At 56.3% G+C, this 19,248-nt stretch overlaps 1 protein-coding gene across 1 annotated transcript in view; it reads left to right on the top strand.

The window, feature by feature from the left end:
* Window positions 1–564: 564 nt before the first annotated feature.
* The window catches only part of TMCC2 (transmembrane and coiled-coil domain family 2), a 30,642-nt gene continuing 11,958 nt past the window's right edge, over window positions 565–19,248 (top strand). Inside the window, exons 1-2 of the mRNA XM_071450327.1 lie at window positions 565–834; window positions 10,825–11,361. Coding sequence (XP_071306428.1) covers window positions 667–834; window positions 10,825–11,361 — 705 coding nt within the window. The 5' untranslated portion in view covers window positions 565–666. The remainder of the gene's footprint in view (window positions 835–10,824; window positions 11,362–19,248) is intronic.

Raw genomic sequence — 19,248 nt, 5'->3', positions numbered from 1 at the left:
TTTACGCCCAAATGTAGTTCATTTTCCCGGCCCGCGAGGGAACGCCGGGAATTGTAGTCCGTTTTGCCGCAAAGCCTCCTGGAATTTGTAGTCTCTAGAAGGGCGGCCGCCGACCTCTCTCCGCGGCCTCTGCGCACTCCCGCGGGGGACGAGCAAAAAATCTCCAAAAAACGAGAACGACCATGAAATGATGTATTTAAACCGGGGAAGCAAAAGGGGGAGCTCAGACGCCGCCTGCTGTTCCCCCATCCCGCGCTGCGCGGAGCGGCTCGGCAGGAGGCGGCGCGCCCCTCTCCAGCTCCGCTCCGCCTCCGCGAATCACCAGCGGCGGCCCCGCCCTCCACGCGCCTTCATTGGTCAATTCCTCCCGCCAGCACCTCCCACCGAGCACGCTCCACCAATCACCGCGCGAGGCACCTCCTCTCTCACACCGCCATTGGTCGGCGGCGCTGCCCATCAGTCGCGGCGGCGGCGGCGATGCCGGTGCCGGCGGCGGGCGCGGAGCCGCCGCGGCGCGGAGCCGCCGCCCGGCCCGGGCTCGGCGGGGCGGGCGGGCCGGGGCCGCGCAGCCCGCGGGCCCCGCAGCGGCCGCCGGGGCGCCGCCCGCCGCCGGCACCGCTGCGGCCGTAGGCGCCCCCCGCGCGGCGCGGGCACGGCGCCCCCGGGATGAAGCGGTGCCGCTCGGACGAGCTGCAGCAGCCCGAGGAGGATCCCGGCGCCGCGGGGGAGTCGCCCGGTCACGGCATGATGGAGGGCAAGGCCGGCGAGGCGGCGGCGGCCCCCGAGGCGGGCGCTGTCCCGGCGCCGCCGCGCTCCAAGCCCCCCGACCTGAAGGTGAGCGGCGGGAGCGCTCCGGTGGGACACGGGGGACGGGAAAATCCCGGAGGATCGGTGGGAGGGGGGTCCCGGTGGTGGCCGTGGTGGGGAGAACCCAGCGGGGTCACCGGAGCGATGGAGCTCGGCGGTGCCACCATCCCCTCGGTCCTACAGGTGTGACCTTGGAGGATGCGGGACGGCTCCGGGATTGGGGGAACCCTGGGAATGGGGATAATCCTGGGAATGGGGATAATCCTGGGAATGGGGTGCTCCCGGGGCAGGGTACCCCTGGATTGGCGTGCTCCTGGGATGGGGATGATCCTGGAAATGGGGTGCTCCAGAGGGATGAGACCCCTGGATTGGGATGCTTCTGGATTGGGGTGCTCCTCAATTGGGGTGCTCCTGGATAGGGATGATCCTGGGAATGGGGTGCTCCCGGAACAGGGTACCCCTGGACTGGGGTGCTCCTGGATTGGGGTAACCCTGGGAACAGGGTGCTCCAGGATTGGGGTGCTCCTGGGATGAGGATGGTCCTATCAGCAGAGATCCTACTGGGATTAGGATGCCCCATCCCTGTTCTGGGGATCCTGCTGGATGAGGATGCTCCAGGGATGCAGACACTGCTGGGATGGGGAATTGCTGGGATAGGATCCTCCTGGGATGCGGCTGCTCCTGGGGTCGGGATGGGGCTGGTCCCGGGATGGGGCTGGTCCTGCAGTGGGGACACTCCTGGGATTGGGATTCTGCTGGGATGAAGAAATCCCGGGCGTTGGGGGCTGCCCCTCTGCAGATCCCAGGAAATCCCTGCCAGGAGTTGGGGGGATGATCCGGGGGGAATAATCCGGGAGGATCCGGGGGAATATGGGGGGGATGCTCCGGTGGGATATGGGGGGAGGATCCAGGGGGATCTTCCAGGAGAATCCGAGGGGATGCTCCAGGAGGAACCAGGAGGATCTGGGGGGGGGATGCTCTGGGAATATCCAGGGGGGATGCTCCGGGAGGATCTGGAGGAACATGGGGGGGATGCTCTGGGAATATCCAGGATGATCCGGGGGGATATGGGGGGGATGCTCCAGTAGGATCCAGGAGGATCTGGGGGGAATGTGAGAGGGATGCTCTGGTAGGATCCAGGAGGATCTGGGGCAGATGCTCCGGGAGAATCTGAGGGGATATGGGGGGAGATGCTCCGGTAGGATCCAGGGGGATGCTCCAGGAGGATCTGGGGGGATCTGGGGGAGATGCTCCGGGAGGATCCGGGGGGATCTGGGGGGGAGGATCCGGGAATATCCAGGAGGATCCGTGGGGGGGATGCTTCGGTAGGATCCAGGAGGCTCCGGGGCTGCGGCACCGGGAGTGACGGTGTGGAAATGTGGGAATGTGGAAATGGCCCCGAGGCTGCTCCTGCCGGGCCCGCGGGGCCGGAGGAGGAGGAGGAGGAGGAGGAGGAAAACAAAAAACAAACCCCGGGCACTGCAGCGCTGCGGGAGGCACAGAGCCCATCCCGGAGCCGGGATCCGGCTGGAATCCGGCACGGAATTCCCCTGGCTTTGGGGGGAAAAAAGCAGCTCCGACCCCCGGCGGCTCAGCGGGGTTTTATTGGTGAATTCCCAGCGTGGAACTCGGGGTGTGCAGGCGTGGGAATGCCGTGGGCAGGCCGGGATCAGAGGGCAGAGTGGGTGTCCCCCCACGGTGGTGCTTTCAAAAAGCTCTGGGGAAAAAAAAAGTGGGAAATGTGGGATGCGGGATGGAGCCCCTCGGCGTGGCAGCCCTGACGGTGTCACCGGCGGGGTCAAGGTCATGATGGCACTGCCAGGCTCAGCCAGGAGATCAAATCCCTGTTCCCAGAGGAAAACTCGGCTGCTTTGAGCACCAGGAGCCCCCTGGCTGCTGGAGGTGGCACCTGGGGCCTTCCCTTGGTGGCCCAGCAGCTCCTGAGGCTGTGCTGGCTTTGCTGCTGCTGCCCCAAAAACAGCTGGAGGAGCCAGGGCCGGGCACATCTGTGGGATGGAAGGGTGGCACGGGGCATCCCAGAGAATCTGTGGCTGTCCCTGGATCCCTGGCAGTGTCCAAGGCCAGGCTGGATGAGTTTGGAGCAGCAGGGACAATAGGAGGTGTCCCTGCCCACCCCTGGAACTGGATGAGGTTTAAGGTCTCTTCCCAGCCAAACCATTCCGTGATTTTCTGACTCCCTAATTCCATGATCCACGAGGATGTGGAGCTCAGGGCCATGCTTGGCACATCCAAGGTGTTTTTCCCTGTCCTTTCTCCGTCCCACCTGGGGCACAGAGGCTCAGAAAGGGGTGGGAATGTTGGCCCAAAGGAGCTGCAGCTTCCCATGGCTGTGCCCACCGCCCCAAACATTCCAGGGCTGGCACATCCCACCCGCAGCTGGAGCTCCACAGCCTCCTCCAGCAGCAGCATCCGAGGCCAAATAAACCCCATTGATTTTATCGAGCTGCCTGTGCTCCCTTCCTGCAGGTCTGCTGCCAGTGCTCACCTTTAATGCAGCAATTAATTAAAATAAATCCTCAAACTGGGCAGAACTCAGGCAAAGCTGGGGCTGGCCGCTGCCCACAGCTGCCACAGTGTGCCAGGCATTGTGCCACGGCCACCACCAGGTAATAAATTAATAAATAATTAATTAATAGATCTGAGTTTTCCTGCCCCAAACCCCCTGTGGAGCTGCTGGTGGGGTGGGTTCAAGCTGGTTCTGCCCCAAATTCAGATTTCTGTCCCTGGGAATTGGGCAGGATCAGAGATTCCTGTCCCTGTGGATGATGAAGGATCAGAGATTCCTGTCCCTGTCCTGTCCCCATGGATGGGGAAGGATCAGATTCCTATCCCTGTGAATGATTAAAGATCAGAGATTCCTGTCCCTGTGGATGATGAAGGATCAGAGATTCCTGTCCCTGTCCTGTCCCCATGGATGATGAAGGATCAGAGATTCCTGTCCCTGTGCATGGGACAGGATCAGAGATTTCTGTCCCCATGGATGGAGCAGGATCAGAGATTCCTGTCCCTTTCCTGTCCCTGTGGATGATGAAGGATCAGAGATTCCTGTCCCTGTCCTGTCCCCATGGATGATGAGGGATCAGAGATTCCTGTCCCTGTGGATGGAGCAGGATCAGAGACTCCTGTTCCTTTCCTGTCCCTGGGGATGATTAAGGATCAGAGATTCCTGTCCCCATGTATGGGGAAGGATCAGAAATTCCTGTCCATATCGATGATGAAGGATCAGAGATTCCAGTCCCCATGGATGGAGAAGGATCAGAGATTCCTGTCCCTGTGAATGATTAAAGATCAGAGATTCCCGTTCCCATGGATGGGGCAGGATGAGAGATTCCTGTCCCTGTGGATGATGAAGGGTCAGAGATTCCTGTCCCTGTCCTGTCCCCATAGATGGGGCAGGATCAGAGATTCCTGCCCCCATGGATGATGAAGGATCAGAGATTCCTGTCCCTGTCCTGTCCCCATGGATGGGGCAGGATCAGAGATTCCTGTCCCTGTAGATGATGAAGGATCAGAGATTCCTGTCCCTTTCCTGTCCCCATGGATGATGAAGGATCAGAGATCCCTGTCCCTGTCCTGTCCTCATGGATGATGAAGGATCAGAGATCCCTGTCCCCGTGGATGGGGCAGGATCAGAGATTCCTGCCCCCGTGGATGATGAAGGATCAGAGATCCCTGTCCCCATGGATGGGGCAGGATCAGAGATTCCTGCCCCCGTGGATGATGATGGATCAGAGTAAACCCTTGAGATGGATTTGAGGTGGCACCCTGGAAGCAGCAGCCTGCCTGCTGTCACCGCCAGCCCTGAACTCCAGCAGATCCATGGCAGCTCTCCCTTCCCAGCCCTGGCTCTGGCTCCTCTGCTGACACCCTTGGGGAAAAGGAGGGGGAAAAAAGAAGTTCTGGCAAGGAGCAGAGCTGGTGTGTGACAGCTGTGCTCGGGAATCCCTGGGTGCCAGCGATTTCTTCAGGAGTGATGGGATCCATCCAAAACCCTGCATCCCAAACTGCCACTGCTCCTGAGCCAAGGGTTTTCCCTGGATGTGTTTCCCCTGGCTCTCCGTTTTCCCTGGATTTCTGTTTTCCCTGGCTCTCTGTTGGATTTCCCAGGATCCCTGTTATCCCCAGAGCTTTCCCACACCTGGGCAGTGAATTCCCTGCTATCCCCACACCTGGGCAGTGAATTCCATTATTCCCAGAGCATTTTCACACATAGACATTGAATTTCCTGCTATTCCCAGCACATTCCCACACCTGGGCAGTTCATCCCATTATCCCCAGAGCACTCCCACACCTGGGCACTGAATTCTGTTATTTCCAGAGCATTCCCACACCTGGCAGCACATTCCATTATCCCAGAGCATTCTCACTCCTGGGCAGTGAATTCCCTGCTATTCCCAGAGCATTCCAACACCTGGGCACTGAATTCTGTTATTCCCAGAGCATTTTCACACATAAACATTGAATTTCCTGCTATTCCCAGAGCATTTTCACACATAGACATTGAATTTCCTGCTATCCCCAGAGCATTCCCACACCTGAGCAGTGAATTCCCTGCTATTCCCAGCACATTCCCACACCTGGACAGTTCATCCCATTATTCCCAGAGCATTCCAACACCTGGGTAGTGAATTCTGTTATTCCCAGAGCATTTTCACACATAGACATTGAATTTCCTGCTATTTATTCCCAGAGCATTCCCACTCCTGGGCAGTGAATTTCTTCCTATTCCTCACACCTGGGCAGTGAATTCTGTTATTTCCAGAGCATTCCCACACCTGGGCAGTGAATTCCATTATCCCAAAGCATTCCCACACCTGGGCAGTGAATTCCCTGCTATTCCCAGCACATTCTCACACCTGGGCAGTGAATTCCATTATTCCCAGAGCATTTTCACACATACACATTGAATTTCCTGCTATTCCCAGCACATTCCCACACCTGGGCAGTGAATTCTGTTATCCCAGAGCATTCCCACACCTGGGCAGTGAATTCCCTGCTATTCCCAGAGCATTCCCACACCTGGAAAATGCATTCCCTGCTATCCCCGCACCTGGGCACACATCCCATTATTCCCATTATTCCCATTATTCCCGATATTCCCGGAGCTCTCCCGGGAGCTCTGGGCTGTCACTCCCGGGAGCTCTGGGCTGTCGCTGTCACTCCGGTGCCCTGCCCAGGATGAGTCACGTTTGTCACATGCTGCTGCTGCTGCTGCTGCTGCTGCTCTCAGCTGTCCCCGGAGGAGCAGCAGGCTGTGGGGGAGTGCTGCATTTGCCATTTGGGAACATCCAGACGTTTTCCTCGGCGTTTGTGGCAGCGGGAGCTTGGGATGCTGCGGGAGAAGGGGCTGGGCTGGGCCGGTTGTCACCCCTTGGGGACAGCTCCTCCTGCCAGAGGAGAATCGGCTGGAAAAGCAGCAGCAGCAGGGCTGGAAAACCCAAAAGGGGATGAGCAGGATCTGCTGGGATCCTGCTGCTGTTTGGGGGCTGTGGCCTCCCCCCTGTGCCCTAAAATCTGGGATGGGATGGGAAGGGAGGAAACTTAAAATATGGAATAGGATGGGAAGGGATGAGACTTAAAATCTGGAATGGGATGGGGTGGAAAGGGATGAGATTTAAAATCTGGAATGGGATGGGATGGGAAGGGATGAGATTTAAAATCTGGAATGGGATGGGATGGGATGGGATGGGATGAGACTTAAAATGTGGAATAGGATGGGAAGGGATGAGACTTAAAATCTGGAATGGGATGGGGTGGGAAGAGATGAGGCTTCCCCCCATGCCTAAAATCTGGAATAGGATGGGCTGGGAAGGGATTAAACTTCCCCCTGTGCCCTAAACTATGGAATGAGATGGGGTGGAAAGGGATGAGATTTAAAATCTGGAATGGGATGGGAAGGGGTGAGACTTCCCCTCATGCCCTAAAATATGGAATATTTTAGGATGGGGTGGGAAGGGATGAGACTTAAAATCTGGAATGGGGTGGGAATGGATTAAACTTCCCCTTGTGCCCTAAAATCTGGAATGGGATGGGGTGGGAAGGGATGAGACTTCCCCCCATGACCTAAACTATGGAATATTTTAGGATGGGGTAGGAAGGGATGAGACTTGAAATCTGGAATGGGATGGGGTGGGAATTGATGAGACTTCCCCCTGTGCCCTAAAATCTGGAATGGGATGGGGTGGGAAGGGATGAGACTTCCCTCCCATGTTTGTGCCAATGTTCCAAAGAGCTGCAGAGCCTTGGCTGGAGCCTCTGGGCGGGCTGGGGATGAATAAATAATTAATAATCCTAACAATTGAGCAGGATTTCTCAGCTTGGGGCCGTGCTGGGAGGTTGTGGCAACCAGATCCTCTCCTTGTGTGTCCGTGTGCAAGCTGAGGAAGGGGTTTGGATGTCAGGGAATGGCTCAGAGAGGAGCTGGGAGGGTTCAGGCTGGGTGGCAGCAGCAGGAAAACCACCCTGGAGAGCCTGGCATGGCAAGGGCACTGCCAAAGAGTCCAAACAAAACCGTCCTCCGAGTCCCAGTTTGCCTGCAAGATGTCCTGATTTGGGCTAAAATGGGATTTTTCCAGCTGTGGGACATGGAGCAGGGGCTTTGAAGTCCATAAAAATGAGTCCCCACCACCAAGCAGCAGAGCTTGGCTGTGCTGATGTGAAAGTCCAAAGAAATAAAGATATTTTTGGGTTCAGCCCAGTATTTTACAGCTGTCAACGCTGAGAAATGAATCTGTGTCCATTGCTGGGGTTAGTAAGCAGTGGCTGTTCCAAAATAGCCTCTGCTCTGAGCCCTGAGTGCTCTGTGCCAGGAAAATGCCTCTGCTCTGGAAGTGCAGGAATATCCTGGGAAAACATGAGAAAACAGAGCTTGTTTGTGGCCAGCACTCACAGCTCCTGAGAGCAAACCCAGAGCTGGAATTCAGTGGGTTCCAGCCCGGACAAACACAACTGGGATCCCTCCTTGCTTCCCTCATTTTTTTATTTTTATTTTTTTTTTCCATGCAAATTTGGTTTTTTCCATGCAGATCCCGTGCCTGCCCAGCCCATGAAAGCCTCTTTCAGCTCTTTCAGGAAAAACTTGGAAAGGGCCTGAGGGGATTTATCTGAAAAGGTGAATTTTGCTCAGTTGGAGCTGTTGGATCGAGAAGCCCTGAGGGCATCTGGCTCCCAAAATCTTTCCTGCCAGCTCCACTTTTAGTTTGTTTTCATCTCCCTGGGGAAGGGAGTTGGTTGTTTCTTTTCACTCTGACCTTGTGCAGCTCTGGCTGAAAAGAAATTCAAAGTGCCACTTTGTAACGATTTCTAATAAATTTTCTAAAGAAAGAAAGCAATTTAAGTAATTGGACACGACTAATCATTTAACTTAGTCAGTATTTTGTATAAGAACTTTCACAGAAATAATATTAAAGATGTTCAGCTCAGGCAAATTCACCAGCAGAACTAAATTTATTTATTAAAAAAAAAAAAAAGTGAAATGAGAACTGAAATTGTTTATTTCTGCAGAAGATCATTCAAGATTGGGAAGTCCATTTCATAAATAATTTGCCTGAAGGCTTTAGGGGAGTTGGGGTTTTCTTTTCACCTGGACCTCGTGCAGCTCTGGCCGTGCCCTCCATGGGAGGAATCTGGGGGTTTGGAGCTCTTACCTCTCAAATGCTGCCTCTGTTTCCATAGAGACTCTATAAATAGAATAAAATTTAAATTGTTATTTCCCCAAGAAGCGATTCAGCACCGGAGATTTATTATATATTTCCTAGGAAGAGCCTCAAAGGATGGAGATTTGTGTTGTGAGTGGCTCAGGGAAGGGTGAAAAGCTTTTCCTGCAGAGTTTGGGGACACAGGATCCCTTTGCTGGTTCCTCCAGGTGTGCTGGGAGTGCTGGGTTTGGGTTTGTCTGGGATTTTTAGGGGAAGGATCCTGTTCTGTATGGCCCTGAGCTCCTCCTCTGCCTGCAGCTCCTGGAGCTCCAGTCTGGAACATCTCAGCTTTCCCAAAATCCCAACTGGGACTCTGAGGATGCTCTGAGCCCTTGGGAAATGCTGGAATCTGGGATTTGGAAATGCTGGGATTTGGAAATGCTGGAAGTTGCTGCTCCCCGATTCTCCTCACGCAGGGGATGTGAAGAGCACGGGGCCAAAATTTCCTGGGGTGCAAATCTGGGTGTTCCAGTGGAACCCCAAATTTCCAGGGGCTGCAGGGAACCCTGGCCTCAAGTCTGGGTGTTCCAGTGGAATCCTGGATTTCCAGTACCTGCAGGGACCCCTAGATTTCCAGTGGAACCCCGAATTTCCAATGGAACCCTGAATTTCCAGTGCCTGCAGAGAACCCCGAATTTCCAGTAGAACCCTGGCCTCAAATCTGGGTGTTCCAATGGAATCCTGGATTTCCAGGGGCTGCAGGGAAGAACCCTGGCCAGGTTCCAGCAGAACCTCAGATTTCCAGTGGCTGCAGGGAACCCCGGATTTCCGGTGAAACCCCAAATTTCCAGTGGAGCTCTGGCCTTAAATCTGGGTGTTCCAATAGAATCCTGGTGAGATTCCAGTGGAATCCCAGATTTCCAGTGGCTGCAGGGAAGAACCCTGGCCAGGTTCCAGTGGAACCCTGGATTTCCAGAACCCTGGCCAGGCTGCCCTGGCTGTAATCAGGAGCAGGAGCTGTTCCACCATCCATATTCATGATTTCCCTGTGGCCAGCTGCACCCTGAGTCCCTGGGATTGTTTCCTGGGAATGTGGGATGCAGCCCCTGGGAAGGGAGGGCTGGGAATGCTCAGGGCATCTCCCCATCTCCTGCTGGAAACCAGTGGCTGCCCAGTTTGTATTTATATATTATATATATTATTTATATATTATATAAATTGTAACTATATTTTTATATATTACTATATATTATAATATATATTATTTTATATAATTTTATATAAGATATCTTATTTTATATTATTGTATATTTATATATTATATAAATTGTTACTATATTTTTATATATTACTATATATTATATTATTATATATTCTTTTATATAATTTTATATAATATATCTTATTTTGTATTATTGTATATTTTTATATTATATATTATCTATTTTAAATATTTTAATATATATTATTATATACTTAATAATAATAATTTTATATTTATAAGCCCAGTTTGGACTGGGTTTGGTGGCACAGGGCTGGTTCATCCCCAGGAGTCAGGACAGGCTGGCCCATGGAAAATGTCACAGAGAAAAAAGCCCTGATCCTTGCTGGAGCTTGTGTGGCTCTTGGTCCATGGCTGAGGCCACTACTACTTAGTATTTCCATTAATATTTAGTATTTCCAAATACTAATATTTAGTATTTCCAGTAGTTCCACTAATACTTAGTATTTCCAAGTTAGTATTTCCAGTAAAATCTCATCTTTCCAAATACTAGTATTTAGTATTTCTGATAATTCCACTAATTCTTAGTATTTCCAATACCTCCATTAATATTTAGTATTTCCAAGTACTAATGCTTAATATTTCCAATATTTACCCATTCCCTCAATTAACACCGTCAATTAACAGCACCCATTCCCTCAATTGACAGCACCTATTCCCTCAATTAATTAACAGCACCCATTTCCTCAATTAACAGTGCCCATTCCCTCAATTAACAGCGCCAATTCCCTCAATTAATTAACAGCACCCATTCCCTTGATTAACAGCACCCATTCTCTCTATTAACACCCTCAATTAACAGCCCCCATTCCCTTGATTAACAGCACCAATTCCCTCAATGAACACCCTCAATTAACAGCACCCATTCCCTAAATTAACAGCCCCCATTCCCTTGATTAACAGCACCCATTCCCTCAATGAACACCCTCAATTAACAGCACCCATTCCCTAAATTAACAGCCCCCATTCCCTTGATTAACAGCACCCATTCCCTCAATGAACACCCTCAATTAACAGCCCCCATTCCCTCAATTAACACCTCAATTAACACCCTCATTTCCCTCTCTTTCCCCACAGAAAATCCAGCAGCTCTCCGAGGGCTCCATGTTCAGCCACGGCCTCAAGCACCTCTTCCACAGCCGCCGGCGCTCGCGGGAGCGCGACCAGCAGAGCTCTCAGGAGCCGGCAACGCCGGGGCCGCCGACGGCCGCCGCCTCATCCGCGCCCCACGGCGCCTCCGACCACGAGTCCCCGGACGAGAAGGAGCGTTCCCCGGAGATGCACCGCGTGTCCTACGCCGTGTCCCTGCACGACCTGCCCGCCCGGCCCACGGCCTTCAACCGCGTGCTGCAGCAGATCCGCTCGCGGCCCTCCATCAAGCGCGGCACCAGCCTGCACGGCGCCGGCCGCCGCGCCAAGAGCGGCTCGCTGGAGCCGCAGAAGGGCAGCCCCCACCTGGGCCGCAAGGCCCCCCAGGACAGCGGCCTCACGGCCATCCTGCATCAGCACCAGGGCAGGCCCAGGTCCTCGTCCACCACGGACACGGCCATCCTGCTGGCCGAGGGAGGGGCTGTCTACCTGCTGGCTGAGGATGGCGAGGGGCTGGTGGATAAGGTAGGGATGGAGCGCCTTGGAGGGGTTGTGTTGGAGGAAAGGGGGGTCTAGAGGGGTTGTGTTGGAGGAAAGAAGGGTCTGGAGGGGTTGTGTTGGAGGAACGGGGGATCTGGAGGGGGTTTGGGGGTCTGGAGGGGTTCTGGGGCTCTGCACAGATCCCTGATGGGGTCAGGCTTTGCTCCCACTGTGAGGGGCTGGTGGATAAGATAGGGATGGAGCACCTTGGAGGGGTTGTGTTGGAGGAAAGGAAGGTTTGGAGCGGTTGTGTTGGAGGAAAGGGGGTCTGGAGGGGTTGTGTTGGAGGAAAGGAGGTTCTGAAGCAGTTTTGGGGCTCTGATCAATCCCTGGTGAGGTGCAGGTGGTGAGGTTGGACTTTGTTGCCACAGCGAGGGGCTGGTGGATAAGGCAGGGATGGAGCGCCTTGGAGGGGTTGTGTTGGAGGACAGGAGGGTCTGGAGGGGTTTTGGGGCTCTGCACAAGTCCCTGGTGTGGAGCAGGTAGTGGTGTCAGGCTTTGCTCCCACAGTGACAGGGTAAGGGGACATCACCTTGGTCTGTACCTCAGGAGGCTCAGGTTGGACACCAGCAGGAATTTCCTCATGGAAGGGGCTGCCCAGGGGGGTTTGGAACGCCCATCCCTGCAGGTGTCACCTGGAGGTGGCACTGAGTGCTCAGGGTGGGGATCAGGCAATGATCCCACAGGGATTTTCCAGCCTCAGGGATCCTGGGATTCTGTGGCTGCACCTGGGTTAGGGAGCACAAGAACAGAGTGGGGAGCCAGGGCACCCCAAAATTCCTTTGGGATGAGGCTGTCCCTCAGGGCAGTGCTGGAGGCACCAGACAGTGGTGGCAGCCCTTGGGAACCTGGAGCTGCTGGAATTGAGGCTTCTTATGGGGAACTGAAGGCAGGGACACAATTCCCAGAGTGGGATTTGAGGGATTAAAAAGGCCCTGGCACGACCCTGTTCCCATGGGATGGCGGGATCCAAAGGCACCTCTGGGCTCAGCCACGTGGCTCCGATTTGGTCCCATCCCAAGATCCCAAGTGATTTTGAAACCAGTCTGTGCTGGGCTGATGGGCAGGATGGTGTTTCCATCTAGTGTTTAGTGCCATTAATTATGCAGCAGCCCAATTAGCACACGCTGAGTTCAAGGGACAGGCACTGAGAGGTGCTCTGGGAGCTGGGGGGATTTTCCCTGTTGGCTTCTCCCCTTGACCTTGGGAGCTTGGGGGGGTTCCACACCCTGAAGTGGCTCTCAGGGAAATGAGGATCCTCCTTTTTGTGCTTTTGATTCAATCCTTCCTTTTTGTGTTTTTAATTCAATCCTTCCTTTTGTGCTTTTAATTAATTCACCTGAGAGCACCAGCAGTGAACTGGAAAAGCTCAGCATGGGGAGGTGGCCAGGCAGGCTCTGACAGGGACACGGAAATGTGGTCCCAAGGATAAAATTGTCACTGTGTCATCAGCTTTCCAAGGAGCTGCCCAAAAATCTCCTCTCCCCAAATCAGGACACCCCAATCCTTCCCTGGCAGTCCCTGCTCCTCCCTTCTGGAATGTCCCACCTGGACCAAGTGATGAGGAGCATCAGGTTGCTCATTTGAGCATCTGCAGCCAAAATTTCTCCCTCTGGCCTCCTCTGGGGCATGGCCTGTGTCCCTGCCTTGCAAGGACCCCAATCCTGCTGGAATTACGGCCAAAACCTCAATCCCACTGGGGCAGAAGCATCCAGAGCAGATCCCTGTCCACTGCCAGAGCAGCCCAGAAAGGGGATGAATAATTAACTGCATATGACACAAAGAGTAATAAGAAGAGAGACAACACCTTTGTGAGGCAGTGGAAAAATAACTTATTTAGAGAAACACGAGCCCCGCGATATTCCCGGGCCGGATTGGTTTTCCAGGAGCCCTCAGGAAGCCCTGAGCCTCCTGCCTGCAGCAAAGCAGCTCCTTTTCCTCAGGGATGGGCTCCAGAGGGGGGGCTTGGCATCATCCCTGCCTTGTCCCCAAGGATCTGGCACCTCCTCCCTGTTCCCCATCCCTTTGGAAGCCCCACGGGATGCTCGGGGCTCCTGGGAAAGAGCCATTCCCACCCCCCCACAAATTTCATGCTGAATTTTCCACCCCTTCCGTCAGGAGCAGATGCTGGATGGGTCCCTCGTGGGATCACTCAGTCTCAGCAAGTGCTTGTTGAACAGCTATTGGTGATTTTTTTTTCTTCCCTTTGCATTTTTCTTGTTGAATTCATTAAGTTCCTGCAGTTCTGCCTTCCCTTTTCCTGCACTGGTTTTTCACCCTGTGGACCCCATACAAAATTCCTGCCCCCTGTACCCCCTAATTCCTCCCAGGAGCAGCCTGGACATCCAGAGGGGCTCAGTGGGACCATGGGACAGTCTGGGAATTTGGTGCTGCCTGGGGTTTGTGCTTCAGCCCAAAAGGAGCACTGCCAAGGGCTCACCCCACACTGGGGACAAACCTTCCTTTGCAGGTCAGGTATTTGTGATTTTCCTTCTCCCCAGCCTCCCACCCCCATCTCCATTCCCACCTGGTGCTGGTGAGTTTGGGATGAGCCAGGCATGCCCAGGCTCCTGCTGGCAACAGGGAGCCAGGGTTTGGTTTCCATCTGTGCTCCAAAAGCCATGGGCTGCCTCTGCTTTGCAGGCACGGAGCTCTGAGCTGGAGGAGCTCCTTCCCTGGGCTCCAGGAGCATCCCTGCATCCCAAAAATCTGCTCTGCCCTGTGTCCCACAGAGCTCTGAGCTGGAGGAGCTCCTTCCCTGGGCTCCAGGAGCATCCCTGCATCCCAAAATTCCACTCTGCTGTGTCTCACAGAGCTCTAAGCTGGAGGAGCTCCTTCCCTGGAGTCCAGGAGCATCCCTGCAACCCAAAAATCCACTCTGCCCTGTGTCCCATGGAGTTTCTGGCTGGAGGAGCTCCTCCCCTGGGGTCCAGGAACATTCCTGCATCCCAAAAATCTCCTGTCCCCTGTATGCCATGGGGCTCCTGGCTGGAGGAGCTCCTTTGCTAGGGCAGCAGGTTCCAACTGCCAGGATCATCCCTGCATCCCAAAATTCTGCTCACCCATGTGTCCCATGGAGCTCCTGGCTGGAGGAGCTCCTTCCCCAGGGTTGGGAAGCATCTCTGCATCCCAAAAATCCCCTGTCCCGTGTGTCCCACGGAGCTCCTGGCTGGAGGAGCTCCTTCCCCAGGAAGGAAACACCCGCCCGGAGCAGAGCGCGGCTCCCGTTTGCCCCAGGGTGGCCCACGCGGGGCGCACCCGCGGTGCCGGTGCCGGTGCTCGCCACGAGGCCGTGCTGGCGGCGCGTGTGCCGGTGCCGCTGTGGGGCCGGGGGAGGCGGCGGCAGGGCGGGCGCACGGCAGCGCTGGGAGCTTTGTGCTGATCTCCCTAATCCCCTGCTGGTGACCCGCCAGGCACGGGGGCGGGCGCACGGGAATTAGCGGCCGGCGAGGCGCCGGCAGCAGCGGCCGGGGGTGCCCCCGGTGCCCCCGGGGCTCAGGCGGTGCCGGTGCTGGCGGGGCACGGCGGCCCCGGGCGGCGGCCGGAGCTGGAGCGGGGCGGCCGCGGGGTGCTGTGCCTGGTGCTGCCGGGGAGCTGCACGGACTGCGGGGACTGCGGCATGGTGCACGTGCAGGTGGGCACCGGGGGCACCGGGGGGAACGGGCCGGGGGGAGCGGCGGCCCTTGGAGGGCGGCCTGACCGGTGGCCGTCCGTCCGTCCGTCCGTCTGTCCCTCCCTCTCTCCCTCTGTCTGGCCGTCCGTCCGTCCGTCCGTCTGTCCCTCCTTCCCTCCCTCCTTCCCTCCCTCCTTCCCTCTCTCCGTCTGTCCGTCTGTCTGTCCGTCCGTCCCTGTCTCCATTTGTCTGTCCATCCGTCCGTTTGTCCGTCCCTCTCTCCGTCTGTCTGTCCGTCTATCCGTCCCTCTCTCTCTCCGTCCCTCTCTCCGTCCGTCCGTCCCTCTCTCTGTCCCTCTCTCCGTCTGTCCGTTTGTCCGTCCGTCCCTCCCTCTCTCCGTCGGTCCGTCCCTCCCTATCTCTCCTCTCTCCGTCCGTCCCTCTCTATCTCTCTGTCTGTCCGTCCTTTTGTCCGTCCGTCCATCCGTCCATCTCTCCGTCTGTCCGTCCGCGCTCCCCGCCGCCTTCTCCCCGCGTCCCTTAGGACTGGGCCCGTCCCCAGCGTCCCCAGTGTCCCCAGCGCGGGTTCTCAGCCCGGTCCGGACCCGCCGAGCGTCCCCCGCGTGTGGCGAGGGCCCGGCCCCCTCTGTCGGGCTCTGTCCCTGGGCAAGTGACAGCGCCAGCTGCCGCCGCTGTCCCCGCTCCGTGCCCCTGCCCTGGCAGCTGCTTCTCCTGTGAGGCACAGGGAGGGCAGGGGAGGCTTCGTGCCCCACCTCAGGCCAGCTCTGGAGCTCTGAGCCCCCTGTTTTTATGGGATCACAACCAAAAGTGCCATTTTCTGCTCCAAACTCCCCTCTCTGTGCCCCTACCCTGGCAGCTGCTTCTCCTGTGAGGCACAGGGAGGGCAGGGGGAGCTTCGTGCCCCGCCTCAGGCCGGCTCTGGAGCTCTGAGCCCCCTGTTTTTAATTTAAGCTCCTGCAGTTCTGCCTTCCCTTTTGCTGCGCTGGTTTTTCACCCCATGGACCCTGCCACAGCCTGGCACACAAAATTTCTGCACCCCCTAATTTCCCCCAGGAATAGCCTGTGGTGACAGGGGACATCCAGAGGGGCTCAGTGGGACCATGGGACAGTGACAGGGGACACCCAGAGGGGCTCAGTGGGACCATGGCATAGCAGGGGACATCCAGAGGGGCTCAGTGGGACCATGGATCAGTGACAGGGGACACCCAGAGGGGCTCGAGGGGCTCAGTGGGACCATGGGACAGTGACAGGGGACACCCAGAGGGGCTCAGTGGGGACCATGGAACAGTGACAGGGGACATCCAGAGGGGCTCAGTGGGGACCATGGAATAGCAGGGGACATCCAGAGTGGCTCAAGGGGCTCAGTGGGACCATGGAACAGTGACAGGGGACATCCAGAGGAGTTCAGTGGGACCATGGGACAGTCTGGGAGTTTGGTGCTGGCTGCCAGTTCTGGCTGGGGTTTGTGCTTCACCCCAAAATGGGCACTGCCAAGGGCTCACCCCCACCTGGGGTTCCCACACTGGGGACAAGCCTTCCTTTTATGGGACCACAACCCAAAAGTGCCATTTTCTGCTCCAAACTCCTCTCTCCGTGCCCCTGTCCCCGTCCCAGGAGAGTGTCCTGGGGGGGAGCCTGTCCCTCCAGCCCCAGCCCTGCCTCAAGGGCAGCAGCCCTCGGGACACAGGGCAGGATTCATCCCGCTAAATTTAGCTCCCCCCCGGGTCAGTGGCTATATCAGGGCCAGAGGGATTACAGGGAGCAGGGAGAAATACAGGGAGAAACCCGGAGTTCCCCAGTGCCCAGCCCGGGGTGGCCGTGCCCCATGGGGACAGAGGGGTTTGGGGTGGCTGGGAGGCTGTGGGGTGGCTCAGGGATGGCAGGGAAGGTTCCTGTCCCCTGCTCAGGGGTGGCAGGGAAGGTTCCTGTCCCCTCTACCCAGGGGTGGCAGGGAAGGTTCCTGTCCCCTGCTCAGGGATCTCAGGGAAGGTTCCTGTCCCCTGCCCAGGGATTTCAGGGAAGGTTCCTGTCCCTCTACCCAGGGGTGTCAGGGAAGGTTCCTGTCCCCTGCCCAGGGATTTCAGGGAAGGTTCCTGTCCCCTGCCCAGGGATTTCAGGGAAGGTTCCTGTCCCCTGCTCAGGGATTTCAGGGAAGGTTCCTGTCCCCTGCCCAGGGGTGTCAGGGAAGGTTCCTGTCCCCTGCTCAGGGATTTCAGGGAAGGTTCCTGTCCCCTCTACCCAGGGGTGTCAGGGAAGGTTCCTGTCCCCTGCTCAGGGATTTCAGGGAAGGTTCCTGTACCCAGGGATTTCAGGGAAGGTTCCTGTCCCCTGGCCAGCTCAGCTGCCTTGGCTTCCTGTGGGAGGATGTGGTTTCTCTTTCCTACAGCTCCGGTTACCTGGGCTCAGTCATCATCTGGGATGATGATGATGATGATGATGATGATGATGATGACGATGGTGACACAGGGACCGTGTGAGGGTTGGCCCCACATCTAACCCCGGGCAGAATTTCCCCCAGGCAGGAGCTTTCCCTCTCTTGCTGCCTCAGTTTCCCCATTGGAATGCAGACCCAGCCCATCCCTGAGTTTGGTGAAGTGTCCTGGGTCTCCTTGGGAGGAATTTCTGGCATGTTCTCCCCTCCCTCTCAGGGGTTAAAATCCCAGGGAAGGAGGTGAAACAGGCCAAAGGGAACAGAGGGGGTGTAAAGCTGCACCCCTCAGCCCCTGGCACATCCCTTTGGCACCTGATCCCAAGGGTGCAGAGACCCTACAAATGCCAGAGGTTTTGGGGATTTTTGGGGGTTTTTTGGGTTCCTGACCAGGAACTGAAGGTGTGAGAGCCCAGGTGAGCTCCCACTCCCCACCCTCAGCTCCCTTCATGTGGCAGGGGATGAGTCTGTGAGGCAAGGCTGGTGCAGAGACCCTACAAATGCCAGAGGTTTTGGGGATTTTGGGGTGGTTTTTGGGTTCCTGACCAGGAATTGAAGGTGTGAGAGTCCAGCTGAGCTCCCACTCCCCACCCTCAGCTCCCCACGTGTGGCAGGGGATGAGTCTGAGGCAAGGCTGGGAGCATTGGGGTGCAGACACCCTTCAAATGCCAGAGGTTTGGGGGATTTTTGGGTGGTTTTTGGGTTCCTCACCTGGAATTGGAGTTCCAGGCCAGGTGAGCTCCCACTCCCCACCTCCATCTATCCACGTGTGGCAGGGGATGAGTCTGAGGCAAGGCTGGTGCTGGGAGCTCCTTCCCTCACTCCCGTTGGGATGAGCGCTTTGGAGTGAGCAGATAATAGCTGGAAAGACAAAGACACCCGAGATTGCTGCTTAATTAATTCAGGAGGAGAAGAATATCAGACTCTGCTACTGATTCACCCCTCGTGAAGAAGACATCGTGTTCCTCCTCAGCCTGGCTGACATATGGCTGTTGATTGCAGCCCACCAGCAGCTCCCGCTCCCGGCAGGATCCCGGGGGATTTGGGGGTGGATGCCCAGGGTGCAGGGCAGGATTTGGGCTGCAGGGTTTGTGATCTCTCCCGCTCACCCCTGCTGCTCTGGGCTGGGAGCAGGGTTTGGATCCAGAGGCTGGATGAGGGTCCAGTTTGTGGCTCCTCACTTGGCTGGGGTTGTGGTTTGGCCTCTCCCTGCTTCCCCCTCAAATCCTCCGTGCAGAAGCTCCCAAAAATCCCCCCCTGGCTGCACAAGCCCTGCTGGAGGTGCTGAGCTGCTGGGTGGGTTAATGCTGCGTCAGGGTCCCTCCCTCCAGAGAAAACAACAGCAGGAATTTTTCCAAATATTCTCCAAGCGTAGGCAGGGCCCTGAATGGCTTCACCCATGAGGGCTGCTGACTGAATTGTCCCTTCAGAGCTGTCCCTGTGAGCCCAGGGCACAAGGGACAGAAGGGACAGGCCCAGCTCAGAGGATGTGCTGTGCAATTAGGAAACACCACGTTCCTCATGGCATGGACAGGCATGGAGACCCAGGAGCTTCCCAAGGGAGAATCCTGGGATCTTTCCATTGGTATAACAGCTTTTCCCGAGTGCCCTGAGCCCTGGGGAGGGTGGCAGTGTCCCAGCTGTGATGGGGACGGGGAGCAGTGGTGGCTGTTTGTTGGTTTGTTCATTTATTTGTTGGTTATTTCCCTTTGGGACGTGCTCAGCAGTGCTTGGCTGTGCTGTTTGTTCTCCTGGCACTCTTAGAGGATTGGGATCAGCCCCGTGGTGCCCCAGCCTGTTCCTGCTCCCC

This window comes from Agelaius tricolor, unplaced genomic scaffold (genome assembly GCF_023055355.1).
Source record: "Agelaius tricolor isolate 1412-34295 unplaced genomic scaffold, bAgeTri1.0.p SCAF_30, whole genome shotgun sequence".
In the NCBI taxonomy this organism is placed as follows: domain Eukaryota; kingdom Metazoa; phylum Chordata; class Aves; order Passeriformes; family Icteridae; genus Agelaius; species Agelaius tricolor.
Note: the sequence above shows the minus strand (reverse complement) of the source record. Positions and strands in the feature narration are given on the sequence as shown.